This window comes from Talpa occidentalis, unplaced genomic scaffold, assembly GCF_014898055.3.
Source record: "Talpa occidentalis isolate TD23 unplaced genomic scaffold, MPIMG_talOcc4v2.1 talOcc4.14, whole genome shotgun sequence".
Taxonomy (NCBI): Eukaryota; Metazoa; Chordata; class Mammalia; order Eulipotyphla; family Talpidae; genus Talpa; species Talpa occidentalis.
Genome location: NW_023601433.1, coordinates 75,880,067 through 75,895,198, shown reverse-complemented (window position 1 = coordinate 75,895,198; position 15,132 = coordinate 75,880,067). Strand labels below are relative to the sequence as shown.

At 55.5% G+C, this 15,132-nt stretch overlaps 1 protein-coding gene across 7 annotated transcripts; it reads left to right on the top strand.

The window, feature by feature from the left end:
• The first annotated feature begins 1,627 nt into the window (after positions 1–1,627).
• Positions 1,628–14,988, top strand: GAL3ST1 (galactose-3-O-sulfotransferase 1). Of its 7 annotated transcripts, none has more exons than XM_054695251.1 (4): positions 1,628–1,642; positions 11,253–11,355; positions 11,804–11,940; positions 13,541–14,988. In XM_054695251.1, exons 3-4 carry the CDS (start codon positions 11,813–11,815, stop codon positions 14,679–14,681), a joined length of 1,269 nt encoding a protein of 422 aa, XP_054551226.1. In that variant the 5' UTR covers positions 1,628–1,642; positions 11,253–11,355; positions 11,804–11,812; the 3' UTR covers positions 14,682–14,988. The 7 variants fall into 7 exon arrangements, with proteins under 7 accessions (XP_054551226.1, XP_037366785.1, XP_037366783.1 ...); XM_037510886.1 differs by lacking the exon at positions 1,628–1,642 and adding an exon at positions 7,490–7,552; XM_037510885.1 differs by lacking the exon at positions 1,628–1,642 and adding an exon at positions 9,360–9,437.
• The last annotated feature ends 144 nt before the right edge of the window (positions 14,989–15,132 follow it).

Sequence of the window (15,132 nt, the reverse complement as noted above, 5' to 3'; positions counted from 1 at the left end):
GGGGGCCTGGGTACTAACAGGCAGGGAGAGAGGGTCAGGGCCTCTGGAGCTGAAGTCACAGCCCTGGGGAATGACTCAGGCCTGCTGGGTGCATGTGCATCCTAGGGCTGTGGCAGTGTTACCAAACGCCGGCCTCAGTTTCCCTCAGCCAATAAAAGGAAACTGAGTTTGAGGAAAAGGAAAGCGGTTTTATTTGTCGACAAATGAGGAGGGCGGCAGACTCATGTCCGAAAAACCACCGTCCTGCTCTTTGGCAGTGGGCAGGGGTATTTATACAGGGGGAGATGGGTAGAGGTCCGCGAAGGGGAGGGGGAAGGGGTCCGCACAGAGACAAGTGGGCGCCAGCTCAACAGGGAGATGGATGGGTGTCAGCTCATTCATCTTAAGGGAAGGGGAAGGTGTCAAGGCACAGAGACGTGATCGTGATCGGGTGATGGCCAACTTGTTTTTCTTAGGGCGAGGGGGAGGGGTCTGCAGGGAAAACAGTGGGCGCCAGCTTGTTTTTCTTCCCAAGGGGAGGGGAAGCTGCAACAAATGGGAAAGACAAGCCATCAATCCTGCCAATGCTAGATAAGGGGAATTGCAAGAAATGGGGAAAGACAAACTTGTTAACTGTATCAGCAGGAGAGGTGCCAGGGCAAGGCTGGGGAACAGGCTTATCATATATGGAAAACTTCCTGGCAACCCTGCTGATGTGGAATTTTCCTCATTCCAGAGTTGCCCAATAGTGGCAGGACAGTGGGGCTGCCCTACTGGCCCATGCCACCCCAGGTGACCAGTTGCTTCTATCCTGCCCACAGCAGTTGCTGAGCACTCCTAGCTACCAGGGCATTATTCCCCCTCTGGCTGCTCCTCTGTGGAGAAGGAGGGATGCCTAGCTGGGACTAGAGGTGGCTCTGGGATAAGGTATCTGCCTCTTGGGTGCTGCACTCAGCCCTGATGGGCGCCCTGGGGAGGTGAGATCAGCTGAGGCCTGGGGGTGCAATGACTGCTTGCGTGGTACTCAGAGTGAGCTTCCCTTGCGGATTCTGTCACTGCCCCTCTCACCCATCCGCATTTCGGTTGATAAAAACGTGTGTACCCAGCTTGCTGACCTGCGCAGGGGCCCTTACCTCCCATGAAGCCCTCGGGGCTACAGAACCCTCTATAAAAGTTAGACTAGCCTCCGCCTCCATTTCCTCAGAACTGCCAGTCCTCTCCCCACCCCCATGCTCCCCCGTTTCCCAGGCACCCTTGAATCTCCTCGGGGCTGGAAGCTCTGCCTGGCTTCAGGGTCCGGCGACAGGACAATGGCCCCGTTGGCGCTTCCGAAACAAACGCGCCTTGTTGGGCCGCCGGCGGGGGCGCGGCGCTGCGCCCCTGCGCGCTGAATGCGGCTTCTGTGCGTCCCCGGCTGCCGCGGAGGGGCTGGGAGGGGGCCGAGGGGGCCGGGGGCCGGGGCACCCATTGGCCGGGGCTCCAGGGGCCGGGCCAGGCTGGCGGCCGCACCTGGCCCGGAGCGGGCGCGGCGGGGGCGGAGGCATGGTCCAGGCCCGGCGGAGTGGGGGGCCCGGGCGGGTGCGCCCCGCCGCCCAGTGAGCGCCCCGGCGGCGCGGCCGGGGGCCGAGCCAGCCACGCCAAGCCGGAGGTCAACGAGCACAAGGTAACCCCTGGGGGTCCGGCGCGCTCCCAGCTTGCGCCTCACCTCAGTCCACCCACTGAGGCCTCCGCGCACCCCGCCCCGCTCCATCCCCACCCCCGGCTGGGGCTGCGCCGAGTCAGACTCTGCTGAGCGTGTGCGCCGTCTACACCGAGCTTTATGCCGCAGCTCCAGGGTCCGGTGGCCCCTGCCAGCTGCCAAAGGGCAGCCAGGCTGGGGTCAGGAAGGGCGCAGGTTGGTGCCCCCCCTGCTTTGGTTTCTTCCCGTGGCCCTGGTCCAGGGTTTCCCCAGTCCCAGAAAGCGGGGTGGGTGGGGCTGGAGCTGGGCTGGGGCTCGGAGTCCATTAATCATTAATGTTGGACGCTGTGGCTGAGCCCCGGGAGAGCGGGGGAAAGAGCAGGTTCTTTCCCTACCAGCTCTCTCCAGAGGGGCCATCAGCAGGGGCCAGGGGCCAGGGCAAGGGACAGATCCCTTCTGTTTGGGGAAGGCCCTGTGCTGTTCCTCACAGGAGACATGGAGAGGCTTGTGGGAGTGGGCGAATGCTGGCCTTCAGGAGGGGTCTTAGGAAATCCAAGCTTCCGGTTCCTGAGACAGTGCCCAAGAAGGGAGTCCAGAGTGGACCGTCCCCTCCGGGCCAGGCTAGCTCTTGGGTAACAGCAGGGGGCACGACTGTAGTCCCTTCCCAATGAGGACCACCTTCCACTTCCCTGGAGAAGAGGTGACAGCACACATCTGGCTGCTGTCACTCACTCTGAGGAAAGGCGGGAGGGAGGGAGACATCCGCCAGGCCTGACACCTGATGCCTGGGCTGCTGAGGTGACAGATGCCATGAAAATCCTCAGGACTGCCCACTTTGGAGAACCCAGTCTCTTCCTTTACTGTGGGGGTGACCTGAGGCTCCGAGAGGGACAGGCCTTCCCTAGGCTGCCGCCCGGTACCTTGCCGTGTGAAGGAGGCAATGCCACTATCCTCATTCTCTGGAGGGGAAAACAGGCTCAGGGAGATTTAATGACTTACCCAAGGTCACATAGTTCAGAGGTGGCTGTGTTGACTCCACATCTTAGGAATCTTGCCCTGGCCCCAAATCTCAGGGCCGCAGCCCTGCCCAAACCTCTCTGCCCCTCTGGGGTCCTAGTCTCTTGGACCTGCCTGGACTGCCCCAAACCCCCTATTCAGGACCCCTCCCCCTTGCCTCCCTAGCTCCCAGCTCTGCCTGACACTCAGGGGGGTGGGCAGGCTGTTACCCTGGGAGCGGGCACAACGGAGCCCTGTTCCCAGCTGCCAAGTCCACTCCCTGCTCCTCACTGAGACAGTGAGAAGGAAACTCCCTGTGGACAAAAAGTACTGCTTCCAGTGCATCCCCTTGTCCGATGGGCATGGGCCGTATGTTGAAAGCATGGGCTGGATGCCCTCTTGTGCCCAGGAAGAGAGGAGTGTGTCCCCTGCAGTCCCTCCCTCTGGGCTCCAAGGGACCTAGCATGCCAGCCTAGTGAAAGAGGCAATGATTAACCTGGGAAAATGAGCACAGATGCAGGAATTCCCCTTTGGCAGTGTGTTTGGGGAGAGTTCTTGCTTTGCTTTTATTCGATAAAGATTATGGCCAGCCTCTTTTTTGAGCCTTATCCTACTCCAGATAGGGCAGGGCTGGATGGAGCAGAGGTGCCCGTGGGGGTGGGTCAACAGGCTAAGGACCAGTAGAAGCATCAGGTGCGGAGTGATGGTTGGGAGGAATTGGGGGCACAGCGGATACCTTCTTTCCTACATGTCCATTCCAGGACAAAGATAAGCTGAGATTTGGGCACCCTCAGATCTAGTCCCTGCGGTGCCCTGACTTGGCATGGGACCCTAGACGAGTCCTTCCTGAACTTGCCAGAGTTACCCCAGATCTGAAGTCTTGGGTCTGGAGCATGGGCAGGTCCGCTTCCCTGCCAGGTGGATCTAGAGGTCTAGAGGGTCGTGATAATAATCCGAGGGCTCAGCGTGCTGCATCCCATTTGATCCTCACTGTCAGCCTGTGAGGGGGTCACAATATCACAGCAGCCTTATTAATTTTTTTAGGAAACTGAATCTCAGAGAGGGAAAGTCACTGCCTAGCTGGATTTATAGCCAGGGCATCTGAGACTCCAGAAAAAAAGTAGAGGTGGGTGGGTTTATCCAGGCCATGGTGCAAAGCAAGTGCTCAGCACCTTTTAAAAACCTTTATATTGTTACATCTTTTTATGCACACAAGTGCATGACATTCCTATAAAGTAGATAGCATGACCTTTCAGTATGCTAGAAGTTACAGAGAATGACATTACCAACTCCCACTTACTCTGGGGATTCTTGGTAATTTTGGAGCCAATGAAGAAGTGACTGACTTCTTGGTGGTAATCCATTCTTTTGCCACTCCTCAGCACTACTTTGAGGGATGTAGGAAGAGAGGTGATGTTGCTCAGACAAGGCAGTGCAGGAAGAGCTATGGGCTTGCTCCTCAGTCTGCTTTGTAGTTTAGCCCCTCCACAAGTTTCTGAGCCTCAGTTTCTCCACCTGTCACGTGGGTTAGCAGATGACACTGGGAGCGTCGGTTGAGGTCACAGTTGGGGTTGCCCTTTGAAACAGTAGAGATTTGTAACCCTGCAAGGTCAAACAAATGCTCTCTGGGATAGAAGGCGCCAACATGGTTGAGTGGTGGTGCTAGGACTTTGGTGGTGGGTGATTGAAGCAGATACACATATTGAGGTGTGAAGCTGTACTCCCCAAATTATATAGTTTATAAACAAATGATAAATCAACACAATTTTATTTTTTAAAAAAGGCCAAAGCTTTCAGTTTAGTGAATCTCAAAGGGGGAAAGATGTGCATTCTGAATCATCAAATGAAACTTGCCCTCTACTCAGTCAGCTGCCAGGCCTGATATCCAGGTGGCAGCAGGAGCAATGTCAGGGCTGACAATGTGGAGGTGGTCCTGCATGCCAGCAAGTTGGGGTCCAACTGAATTACCACTCTGGGGATCCTCCCTCAGCTCTACTCCAGCACCTCTCTTCCACAGTGAGGAAACTTCTAGATCCCCTGCATATCACTTCCCCAGCACTGCTAGAGGGTCAACTCGTCCCATTTGCACCTTCCACTGTGTAGCCCACTGTTCCTAGCTTCTCAGGCCCTAGCCCCTGCTGTCTCTTATCTATGTAGGCCATTGAGGTTCAGAAAGGGCAGTATGCCTGCCATGGTCACACAGCAAGGTGGGGCCTGACTCAGGCTAGCCACTTTCTCCTCCTCCAGCCAGACTTCAGTTTTTCCAAGTGGGAATAACTTATTTTATTTTTTTCTATAGTAATACTATTTGTATTACTATAGAAAAGTACATGTATTTATAGTGTGTGTATATAATATACACTCATATATATGTGTATGTGTATTCAGTATGTATTGAGGACATCATTTTAATGAATACATACAATACATTCCAAGGGTGAATGTCAAATGCTATTAATCATGCCTGTTTGTCGGCTATGTAGGTTGTTTTTACTTTCCCCTTTCCTAAATAAATCCCAGTAACATCTTTGTGCCTAATCTCAGATCTCTTGCTAGATTACCTTCTTCCCGAACAAATTTCCACAGGTAGAATGGCTGGGTCTGAACATGTGCTTTTAAGAACTGTAATAGTTGCCATCAAATTTGTTGTCCTTTTCATGAAATCCAATCAGATGTGTGGTTGACAGTGATGCCCAGACCCAGGCTCCTCCCATATCACGGTCCCGCCCACCACCAGCTCCCTGGAGACTGCCCCATTCATTTCACAGATAGGGGGAAAAGACCACAGTGGTCAGCTCACTTGACCTCCTCAGAGTTGGTTCTGCTCACATTCCATTGAGCAGAATTCAGTCACATGAGGATACTGGACTACAAAGGAGGGTGGGAAATGTAGTCCAGCAGGGAGAAAAGAGAACTGTGTCTGGAACACAAACAGCTCCCCACCCAGGAAGCCTCCCGATCAGATGTTTTCTCCACGCTCCTGCGAGGCTGCCGAGGGGGCCTCCCTCACAGCACCTGCGGCTGCCTGTGTCTCCATCCTCCAGCCCTTCCAGGGACTGTGAACCCCAAGCTCTGTGCTTTGGCCATGTTGACCCCAGTGCTGGGTTCCATGAACACCGATGGGAGAGATCCATTTCAAACTCACTGTGGTCATAAAAAGACCAATCTAATGATAGGTGAAAAAAACAAAATGCGCTTCCCCAGAGACCCCTCCATGGATGGAGAGGCTGAAAACCTGCCAGGAGGCTTTTGTCAAAGTTTTAAGAATAGAGACTGTGGGAGGAGGTTCTTTTCAGTGTCAACTTTACCTTTGTCTGTATTGTGGGACTTTCTTTTCGGTGAGCCAGCACTGCTTTTATAATTACAATTTTTTCGGTGGTGGAGACCCCTCTGGCATGGCTGGAGGCACAGGTTCTGCCATCGTTGCCCCTATGCTGGGCAAACTTTGCTTCAGATTTTCCACTATAAAGTAGAGGTGATAATAAATGTTTGCCTAGAGGAATGTGAAGGAATGTGATACAGGGGAAGTCTGAGACAAGACTCTGTTTCGTCCAGAGTCCACACTAATGGAGAATTATCCTTGCTATTTAGTGACAGCACATCCCTTCCTATTTTGCCTACAAAATAACTCAGCCCTAAAGCTCCACCCGGTGCCTGGATCCATGTCTCAGAGCGTTCAGGACTCTCCCTGTGATTGTTAGCCTTTGGTATTTTATGGGTGTGTGCTTCTGGGGATCCCAGTCAGGAATTTGGGGTAAAGGGCGCTCAGAGCAAGTGTTGGGAGTCTGCTGCTCCCTGAAAGGGGCTGGCTGCTGCTGGACCCATCAAAGTGCTCAGTAAATACTGTTCATTGCTAGTAGTGAGTATCTGGGGCCCGGGAGTCCGATGCCTGGGCCGGGCATGGTGGCACTGAGCATCTGTGTGGAAGGATGGGCCGTGTCCAAGGGAAGGGCTGCGAGGGCAGACCCGGACCCAGCCACGAGTGGGGTACGAGTCAGTGCCTGGGCTGAGCCCAGGGGCCCTTGAGGTTTAGGACCAGCGCCTCTAGAACTACCTCTTTCCACCCAGATGGGGAAGGATTAGCATCTGTAATCAGCCATTGTGCCCTGTGCCACCATTGCTCACACGGGCGGGAGCAGGACAGGCAGGGTCTGTGCTGTTTCTCTTCGATAAAGGACTTGAACTCACAGAAGGGAGATCTCATCGGACTCATCCCTGGGCCCTGGTTAGGTGTTCAATTTTCAGGGGGCCTTCCAGACTGAGTTGCTCTTTCTCTGGGCTCCCACCAATTTTAGACAAACCTTAGTCCCTGGTTGTGTCTTAGCCTCTTTAAGCCCCAGAGTTTGGCAAGTCCGTCTTTGTATTCTGTCTGACACTGTCTGCCCTCTGCTATCTGTGTTATCCTAGACAGGCAAGTGCATCTCTCTGAGCCTCGGTTTCTTTACCCAGGGAGTGGGTGAATGTTGATGGTTCTTGAGGCAAAGGGCAGACACACTTAAATCAGATTCCACTCAAGGGGCAATTAACCTCCCTGTTCCTCCTGCTTCTTTTCCTGTGGCTTTTAAGTCTGTCCTGGGCTTTTTGCAGGGCACTGCAGCTACTCTGTCCTTCACCCAAGGGCACCCAGGATCTTGCTGAGCTACCGGCTGCTGAGGTCCAGAGAGGGCCAGAGATCACCCCAGGGCAGAGGGCCAGGGCAGCACCTGCAGGGTATAGGGACATGTCACCTGCTATCCCTAGGGAGAGAACTTATGAATATTCACAAAAGCTGGAGTGTGAGGGAGCCAGCCAGCCTGCTGCTGGGTGTCATTGGAGCGTTCCTGTTTCCTGGTGACCACAGAGGCCGCCTGGGAGTCAGACGTGGCTCGGGCAGGGAGTGACAGCCAGCCTCAGACCAAGGTGAGTATCTTCCTCCACCCCTGCCTGGGGGTCTCTAGGGGAGCTGGACATCCCAGGACCAAAGCCAGCCTGGTGATGATACTCTCGGGCAGGTTTACATCCCAGGCTTGATTTCCCTATGTGCACGCTGTGGGGGGTGAGTCCTGTTTCTCCTTGGTCTCTTGCGGGGTGTTGGTCCAGCCAAAGGGAAGGACTGCTGGGCCTGACCTGGAGCAGCCTTGTGACGATGTGGAGGGCATTGTGGCTGGGGTACCCCAGAAAGGCAATAATAGATGGACTGGGCTGCAGGGGGCGGGGGGATTCTGCCCCGAGTGCCTATGATTGTCACCACCATAGGCAGAGAAGGAAAGAGACCCAGGGTCTAGTCCTGCGTCTGCTTCCGCTGTGCTGTGTGACCTTGAGGGTGGCCCTGCTCTCTCTGAGCACAGGCCTCTCTATTGTCCATCTTCCAGACTGGAGGCTGGGAGGCTCAGGCCACAGTGAGATTGTCCTCAGTACCACATGGCCTTGGATTTGGGGTGCTCAGCTGCCTGCAATCTCCACTGTGGGCCAGTGGGCACCCACCTTGAATGGCCTATGACTGGGACCCCGGGAGGGTAATGATGATGGCTGAATGAGTGTTTGCTCTGTGCCAGTCCCCCCACACTGGGGACTTCCCTAGTGAGACACAGCAGATCCACATAGCACCCTGTGAAGGAGAGAGAGTTGATATCATTTTTGTAGGAAATTTGAGGCCCAGCAAGGGGCATAACCTTGCCTAGTGTATGCAGCAAGGAAGCGGCAGAGCTGGGCTTCAAACCCAAGACCCTGGCCCCAAGATGCTGGCTTCATGCAGCTCTGCATGTTGTGGGAGGTCATTCATCATACATTCACCTGGTGCCAAGGACAGGGAGGTCGGGGATGAGTCACAGGCAGTGTGACCTGCAACTGGGCAAGGAGGGGACTGCTCCTCCCAGAGCCCCCGGTCCTCGTCAATAGTGAATAATAATTAATATATATCCATCTCCCGCTGCGCCCATGCATTCTCTCATTCAAATTTCACAGCCTCATGTTCTCATCTGAGCTGGGCTCCTGGCCGCCAGCCAGCCTCTCTCTGGGCCTTGGTCTAACCTGGGGCTCTGCCTATGATCACGAAGGACCCTGTGAGTCCCCATCCTGCTGCTGTGTGTTCACTGTGCCCATGAGGAGACTGAAGCTCAGAGGGAGAACAATTCACAGAGGCCAGGCAAGAGGGGAACCACAGTCTTGGAGGCCTCAGGCTGTGGCATAGGAGGGACCAGCCACCCGGGCACTGCTGCTTCCCTGCCCCTCCTTTTGACTGCCCCTGACCACCCCACAGCCAGCCGTGCTTCTGGAACAGCTCTGTAGCCACACATTGGTGATGAAGCTTCCAGATTCACCCTTCATGCTGGGCTCTGGACATGCCAGGAAGGGGCTGCCGCGGACATTCTGGAAGCTGCACATTGGAGGCCCACAGACCTGGGCTCAGGTCCCAGCCCTGCCCCAACCTTGCTGAGTGACCCTGGGCAAGTCATGTTACCCCTCAGAGCCACAGTTTTCCCATCTGCAAAATGAGGGTGACAGTGGAGTCTGAGGACCCCCCAGTCTGTCTAGGGCCTGCCTCTTAGTAGGGGCTTAATAGTGAAAAGCGGGTGGGATGGCCCAGGGCTTAGCACCTGGCAGCCCCAGCACTGTTTGAGGAAGCCCAACTGGGGGGATGAACAAATGAATAAAGTACAAGACTAAGGGGCCTTCCTGGGCAGTCCTGGGTAGGGCCAGAGGGAGCCTGATTGGTGGTTGTGGGAGGCTGCACTGCCCCCTGCTGTCTGACCTCCACCCCACAACCTCTGCAATCAGCTTCCCAGAGTTCCGAAAAGTGCCCTGGGTAAGTGAGGCTGCTGGGGCAGCGCTGGGCACTGGGGTTTTTCTCTGAGCAAGAATCCTAACCCCTCCCCATTTTAAAGACAGCGAAACTGAGGCCAAGGCTCACACTCAGGGTTTAGGCCTGAGTCTGAGGTTCCTGCCTGGTCTAGAGACCACCCCTCGTTTTCAGCTGTTTCTCCCACCTCCCCTGGGGAGCAGGAGGCTGAAAGGGACACTTTAGGCATGAGGCAGGTTTGTATTTGGTCAGGGGTGGAAGAGTCTGGGGGTGGTGGTGAGTGGTACCCTTTGTTCAGGGGCCCATCCTGAGAATGGCGAACACAGAGGCCTAAGCAGATCCCACAGGCCTCAGAAGATAGGCATGTGCTGGTTGCGTTGCCTGCCCACCTCAGAAAAACCCGGGCTACCAGCTTTCCAACTTTACAGATGAGAAACTGAGACTCTAAGGGGATCCCGACCTTGTCAAAAGTCAAGGTGCTGGATTGAAACACAGGCTTGGGGGTCCCAGAGCCTGACACAGTCACCTCCCCTTCCTAGGGACCCTCCGAGACCAGTCCTGGGCTGGCTGGCTTACTCCACCTCACAAGCATTATGGTCTATTACTTAAATATATTAAATACATTATACTGCCTTTAAACATAAATACATTATACCCCTCCCCCAGCTCTGCAGAGGATACTACTGCTGAAATTTAGAATACTGTCCTCCAGTTGTTTTTCTGGGCCTACATGTATATTTACTTATATATGCAGATGGATTTAGGGGCATGGTGTTCTGGAACTTTCTTTTTCACATGACTGTATCATGGTATGTTTTTTGAGCCTGTCTACTTAGCTGTACCTTATTTATTTTATTGGGTGTGGATGACTCCATCTGGGAACAGGTCTTGGTTTATATAATGGATAGATGCTGAGGTTGTTTCTAATTTTTTTCTATTTCTGACTAAGTTGCTATGAAAATCTTTGCACATGTGACTTTACTCAAGTATTTCCACAGAATAGCCGGGCTTCAGAGTGCTTGCACCTTCCTTCTTCCACAGAACTCCCCTCTGGAAAAGCTCTCCCACACTCTCCCCACCCCCAGCTCTGCCCACCTCACACACCTTGAACTGGGATAGGTCATTGTCACCAGGGAGGCCCTCAAGTGGAGTCTCTTCCTCTGCAAATTCCTTCTTCGTGGCCTCTCCTGTGAGGAGAAATTTCTAGATAATGAGTGGACTGGCGCCAGCTGGCCTGGCAGGCCTGAGTGCCCCTTCTCCAGGAAGAGTTTGTGGGTACCTCTGGTAACTTTCCAGGGGGAAGCATGTGGGGTGCTCCCTCATGCAGGCTGTCGGGCTTCTGGCCTCAGGGACAGTAGTGAGGTGTGGGACATGTGGACACGGGGCAGCATGTATGACTTCTTGTGGCCTGAGGCGCCCAGGGTCCAGTGAGCAGGAGCAGAGCAGGAGTGGAAAGTTTTATGCCCCGGCCTTGAAGCAAAAGGATATGGCCCAGTTCCCTGCCGGGCCCTCGTCCCTCAGCTTGAAGTGTCCCCGTCACATCAGTCCCCTGCTGATAAGGTTCCTACTCTTAGGCCAAAAAACCAAACAAGCAAAAAACCAGGATACCCAGGTACATTTGATTTTCAGATAAACATTGGGCCCCATACAATGTTTGGGACACATGTATACTTTAAAAATTGTGTTAGTTGTCTTTCTGGAATTCAGATTCACCTGGGCAGCACCCCCACCCCCCCGCATCCTCAAGGAGGTGGCTGTGTGATCTGGGCCTTCTCCTTCTATCACTCTGAGACTCGGTTTCTCCATCTGCCTTCCCTACAGATCTCAGGGATCCAGTGAAGAGAGACAGGAGCCTTGGCCCCTCACTGGGGAGTTGAGAAGGGTAACCCAGTGGGAGGGTGGAACTGGCTGGGTCTTCTGGAAGGTAAGGAGGCCCTAGGGAGCCCCTGGTCTCTCCCTGTAGATAACCCAGGCCCCGGAGAGGGTCTTTTCCTTTTTACTTAGAACATTATTTCAATATGAAGCCCGAATAGGTATAAAAACAAAGCACTAATGAACACTTGTGTCCCCAACACTTGGCAAATTGAAACAGTACCAAGCAGTAGAACCTTCTAGAACCTTCTCACTGCTGGCCCTCCCCACCTCTCTCTGCCTTGGCTTTGCCAACTGTCTCTATGTGCAAACCCTGTCACTGTGTCTCTCCATGTTTTTGTGTCTCTGTCCCTGCCAGGACCCTGATGGAGGACCACAGAGCTGGTGAAGGCAGGTCCCAATGTTAAAGGCTATCCCTTAACTCTGCCAGGCCTGGGATAGCGGTGAGGCCTCCCTGGTACCAGCCCCCTGATGCTTGCCCTGCTCTGTGGCCCCCACAGGTGTCTGAGATGCCGCCCCAGAAGAAGCGCTGGGAGTCCATGGCCAAGGGGCTGGTGCTGGGAGCGCTCTTCACCACCTTTCTGCTGCTGTTGTACTCCTACGCCGTGCCCCCGCTCCACGCTGGCCTGGCCTCCACGTGAGTGGCCCTGCTGGGCTGCCGGGGGCTGAGATAGGAGGGGGCTCCTCCCACCCCAGTGATCTTAGCTACTGCTGGGTGGCTACCCTGTGCATGTACCAAGCTGAGCTGGGCTGAGATTCCACTGAGGACAGAACTCAGCTTGTGACCCTGGGCCTCAGTGTCCTCATCTGTGAAGTGGACATAATAACAGCCTACCTCAGGGAGCTTGAGAATCAAATAACACCATCTATGTAGGTCTGGCATCATCATCTGAGGCTCCAACAGGGCTGGGAGGTAAGGGTGACATGCCCCTACCTGCTCAGCCAGTCCAGGGCCCTGCATTCAGATTGGGGGCTGTCTGCCTTCCAGGCCTGGTTCCTGACCATAAGGCTGTCCCATTCCCTTACGGGGCTGCTCAGCTCGGGCCTGGCACAGCCTGTGGGCTTCGTGGGTGGTATTAAGTTGAACTAGGGGAAATTGATTGCCAATTACTGATCATTTTTGGCCTATGAAATTTTATGTGATCCAACCAGCTAATTCAGGATAAACGCTGGATGCAGTGGTCATGAATGAGACCAGCGCCTGCAGGCTGGTTTCACTTTGACCACACAAAGGGCCTGCTATTTACCCCATTTCACAGACGAGGGAAATGAGGCCAAACTGTTGTAGAGCAACCCCGATACAAAACGGGGTGCCTGACTGTGGGTCCTCACCCACGCACTTAAAAGGACTTATCAATGCTCTACTGCAGGCACACACGAAAGGTTCATAAAAGGTTTATTTACAAGGGAAGGGGAAATGAGGAAATGTACAGCTCAGGGAGAAAAGTGGGAGACAAAGTTTTCAATGAGTCCTACCCAATCCACCGATCAGGAATCCCAAAATGGCACTCTGAGAGCTGCCGCCAGCCAGGAGCCATGAAGCCAGGAGGCGAGCGATAGCGAGCCAGCCCAAGGCCCACGTGTTTGGTTTTTTTTTTTTTTTTTTTTTTTAAATTTTTTTTATAGAGGCATGCTCATTTATTTATTTGTTTGCTTGTTTGTTTGTTTATACATGCACTGGGTACAGTCAGAAGCGTGGGAGGGTGAGAGAATTCACCAGAGCGGGAAGCAGAGCAGGCAGAAGGACCGAAGTACACTGCTGAGGGGAGCAGCGGGCGGCAGGAGAGGTCTGCGCGCCATGTGGGACCCTCCTCCAGTGGCCGGGGAGCAGCCGGGGATCGAACCGGTGCTGCAGAGGCCGCGGGCAGCCTCGGAACCCAGCGCTCAACCACTGCGCCACCGGGGAGGCCCGTGTTTGGTTTTTATACCCAACCTGGCTGCCCAACTCCACCCTCAGGTCCCAGCCACCCTCCCTTTGGCGGTGACGGGATTTGTCTTTCCCAATGTCTTGATGGCTTTAGTCTGGAGTGGGGGGTGGCGTCCACAAAGCCTGCATGGGATTAGCGCAGGACATCCTTTCCCCCTAACAATACCACCGGCACCACCAGGTGATGCAGCCTAGACCCCCGCCTATCTGGTCATGTCCTCGCTCCCCCACCACTGTCCCCAACCGCCCTGCTCTCTAGCTGCCAGGGCCGGGGTTCTGCACCTCCCTGACACTCCCCCCACTCCGGCAGGACCCCAGAAGGCACAGCCCCCTGCTCCCCGGCCCCGGCCGAGCCAGAGGTGGCGACTGCACCCAACGGCTGGGAAAGAGGGTGCCAGCCACGGCGGGACATCGTGTTCATGAAGACGCACAAGACGGCCAGCAGCACGCTGCTCAACATCCTGTTCCGCTTCGGTCAGAAGCACGGGCTCAAGTTCGCCTTCCCCAACGGGCGCAACGACTTCGACTACCCGGCCTTCTTCGCCCGCAGCCTGGTGCAGGACTACCACCCCGGGGCCTGCTTCAACATCATCTGCAACCACATGCGCTTCCACTACGAGGAGGTGCGGGGCCTGGTGCCGCCCAACGCCACCTTCATCACCGTGCTCCGCGACCCCGCCCGCCTCTTCGAGTCCTCCTTCCACTACTTCGGGTCCGTGGTGCCCTTCACCTGGAAGCTGTCGGGCCGCGACAAGCTGGCGGAGTTCCTGCAGGACCCGGACCGCTACTACGACCCGCGCGGCTACAACGCGCACTACCTCCGCAACCTGCTCTTCTTCGACCTGGGCTACGACAGCGGCCTGGACCCCAGCAGCCCGCGGGTGCGGGAGCACATCCTGGAGGTGGAGCGCCGCTTCCACCTGGTGCTCCTCCAGGAGTACTTCGACGAGTCGCTGGTGCTGCTCAAGGAGCTGCTGTGCTGGGAGCTGGAGGACGTGCTGTACTTCAAGCTCAACGCGCGCCGCGCCTCGGCCGTGCCGCGCCTCTCGGGCGAGCTGTACCGGCGCGCCACGGCCTGGAACGTGCTGGACTCCCTCCTCTACCGCCACTTCAACGCCAGCTTCTGGCGCAAGGTGGAGGCGTTTGGGCGCGAGCGCATGGCGCGCGAGGTGGAGACCCTCCGCCGCGCCAACGAGCGCATGCGGCGCATCTGCATCGACGGGGGCCAGGCGGTGGACGCCGCGGCCATCCAGGACTCGGCCATGCAGCCCTGGCAGCCGCTGGGCACCAAGTCCATCCTGGGCTACAACCTCAAGAAGAGCATCGGGCAGCAGCACGAGCAGCTGTGTCGTCGCATGCTCACCCCCGAGATCCAGTACCTGATGGACCTTGGCGTCAACCTGTGGGTCACCAGACTCTGGAAGTTCGTCCGGGACTTTCTGCAGTGGTGACATCCCGCCCGCCCGGCGGCACCCATGCCCGCTTGTTGGCCGAGGAGGAGCCGCGCAGGGCCCCCGCAGGCCTCCCCCAGCCCCTCCTGGTGCTACTCTGTCCCCCGGGGTGAGGGGAGTTGCCGCGGGGATGCAGCCAGCCAGGACTGGGCCCCCAACACGCAGAGAGGGTCTGAGATCAGTATTTGACTAATTATACTTTTTTTTTTAATTAAATCCCCTTCCCTTCAAAAAAGAATGTTCTATTTCCTGCCTCCCCTTAAAGGGGAGGCCATAGAAGTAAACGAATTTGATGTGTTTTTGTTAATCGGTCTCAGTGGTGGTGACTGCTGGGCTCCTGGAGGGGGCTGGGGGGGCCCAAGAGAGCATGTGGGGGGCAACAGAGACTAGTGGTGTGGCAGGGATTTGGTGTGCATCTGTCGTATGGTGAGCTACTGAGTGTGAGTGATTT

Bases quoted from the DNA above. Each gene is read 5' to 3' on its own strand.
- GAL3ST1 (XM_054695251.1), top strand. From the start codon at position 11,813: ATGCCGCCCCAGAAGAAGCGCTGGGAGTCCATGGCCAAGGGGCTGGTG. The intron at 11,941-13,540 runs GTGAGTGGCCCT...CCACTCCGGCAG, and splicing joins CACGCTGGCCTGGCCTCCAC to GACCCCAGAAGGCACAGCCC.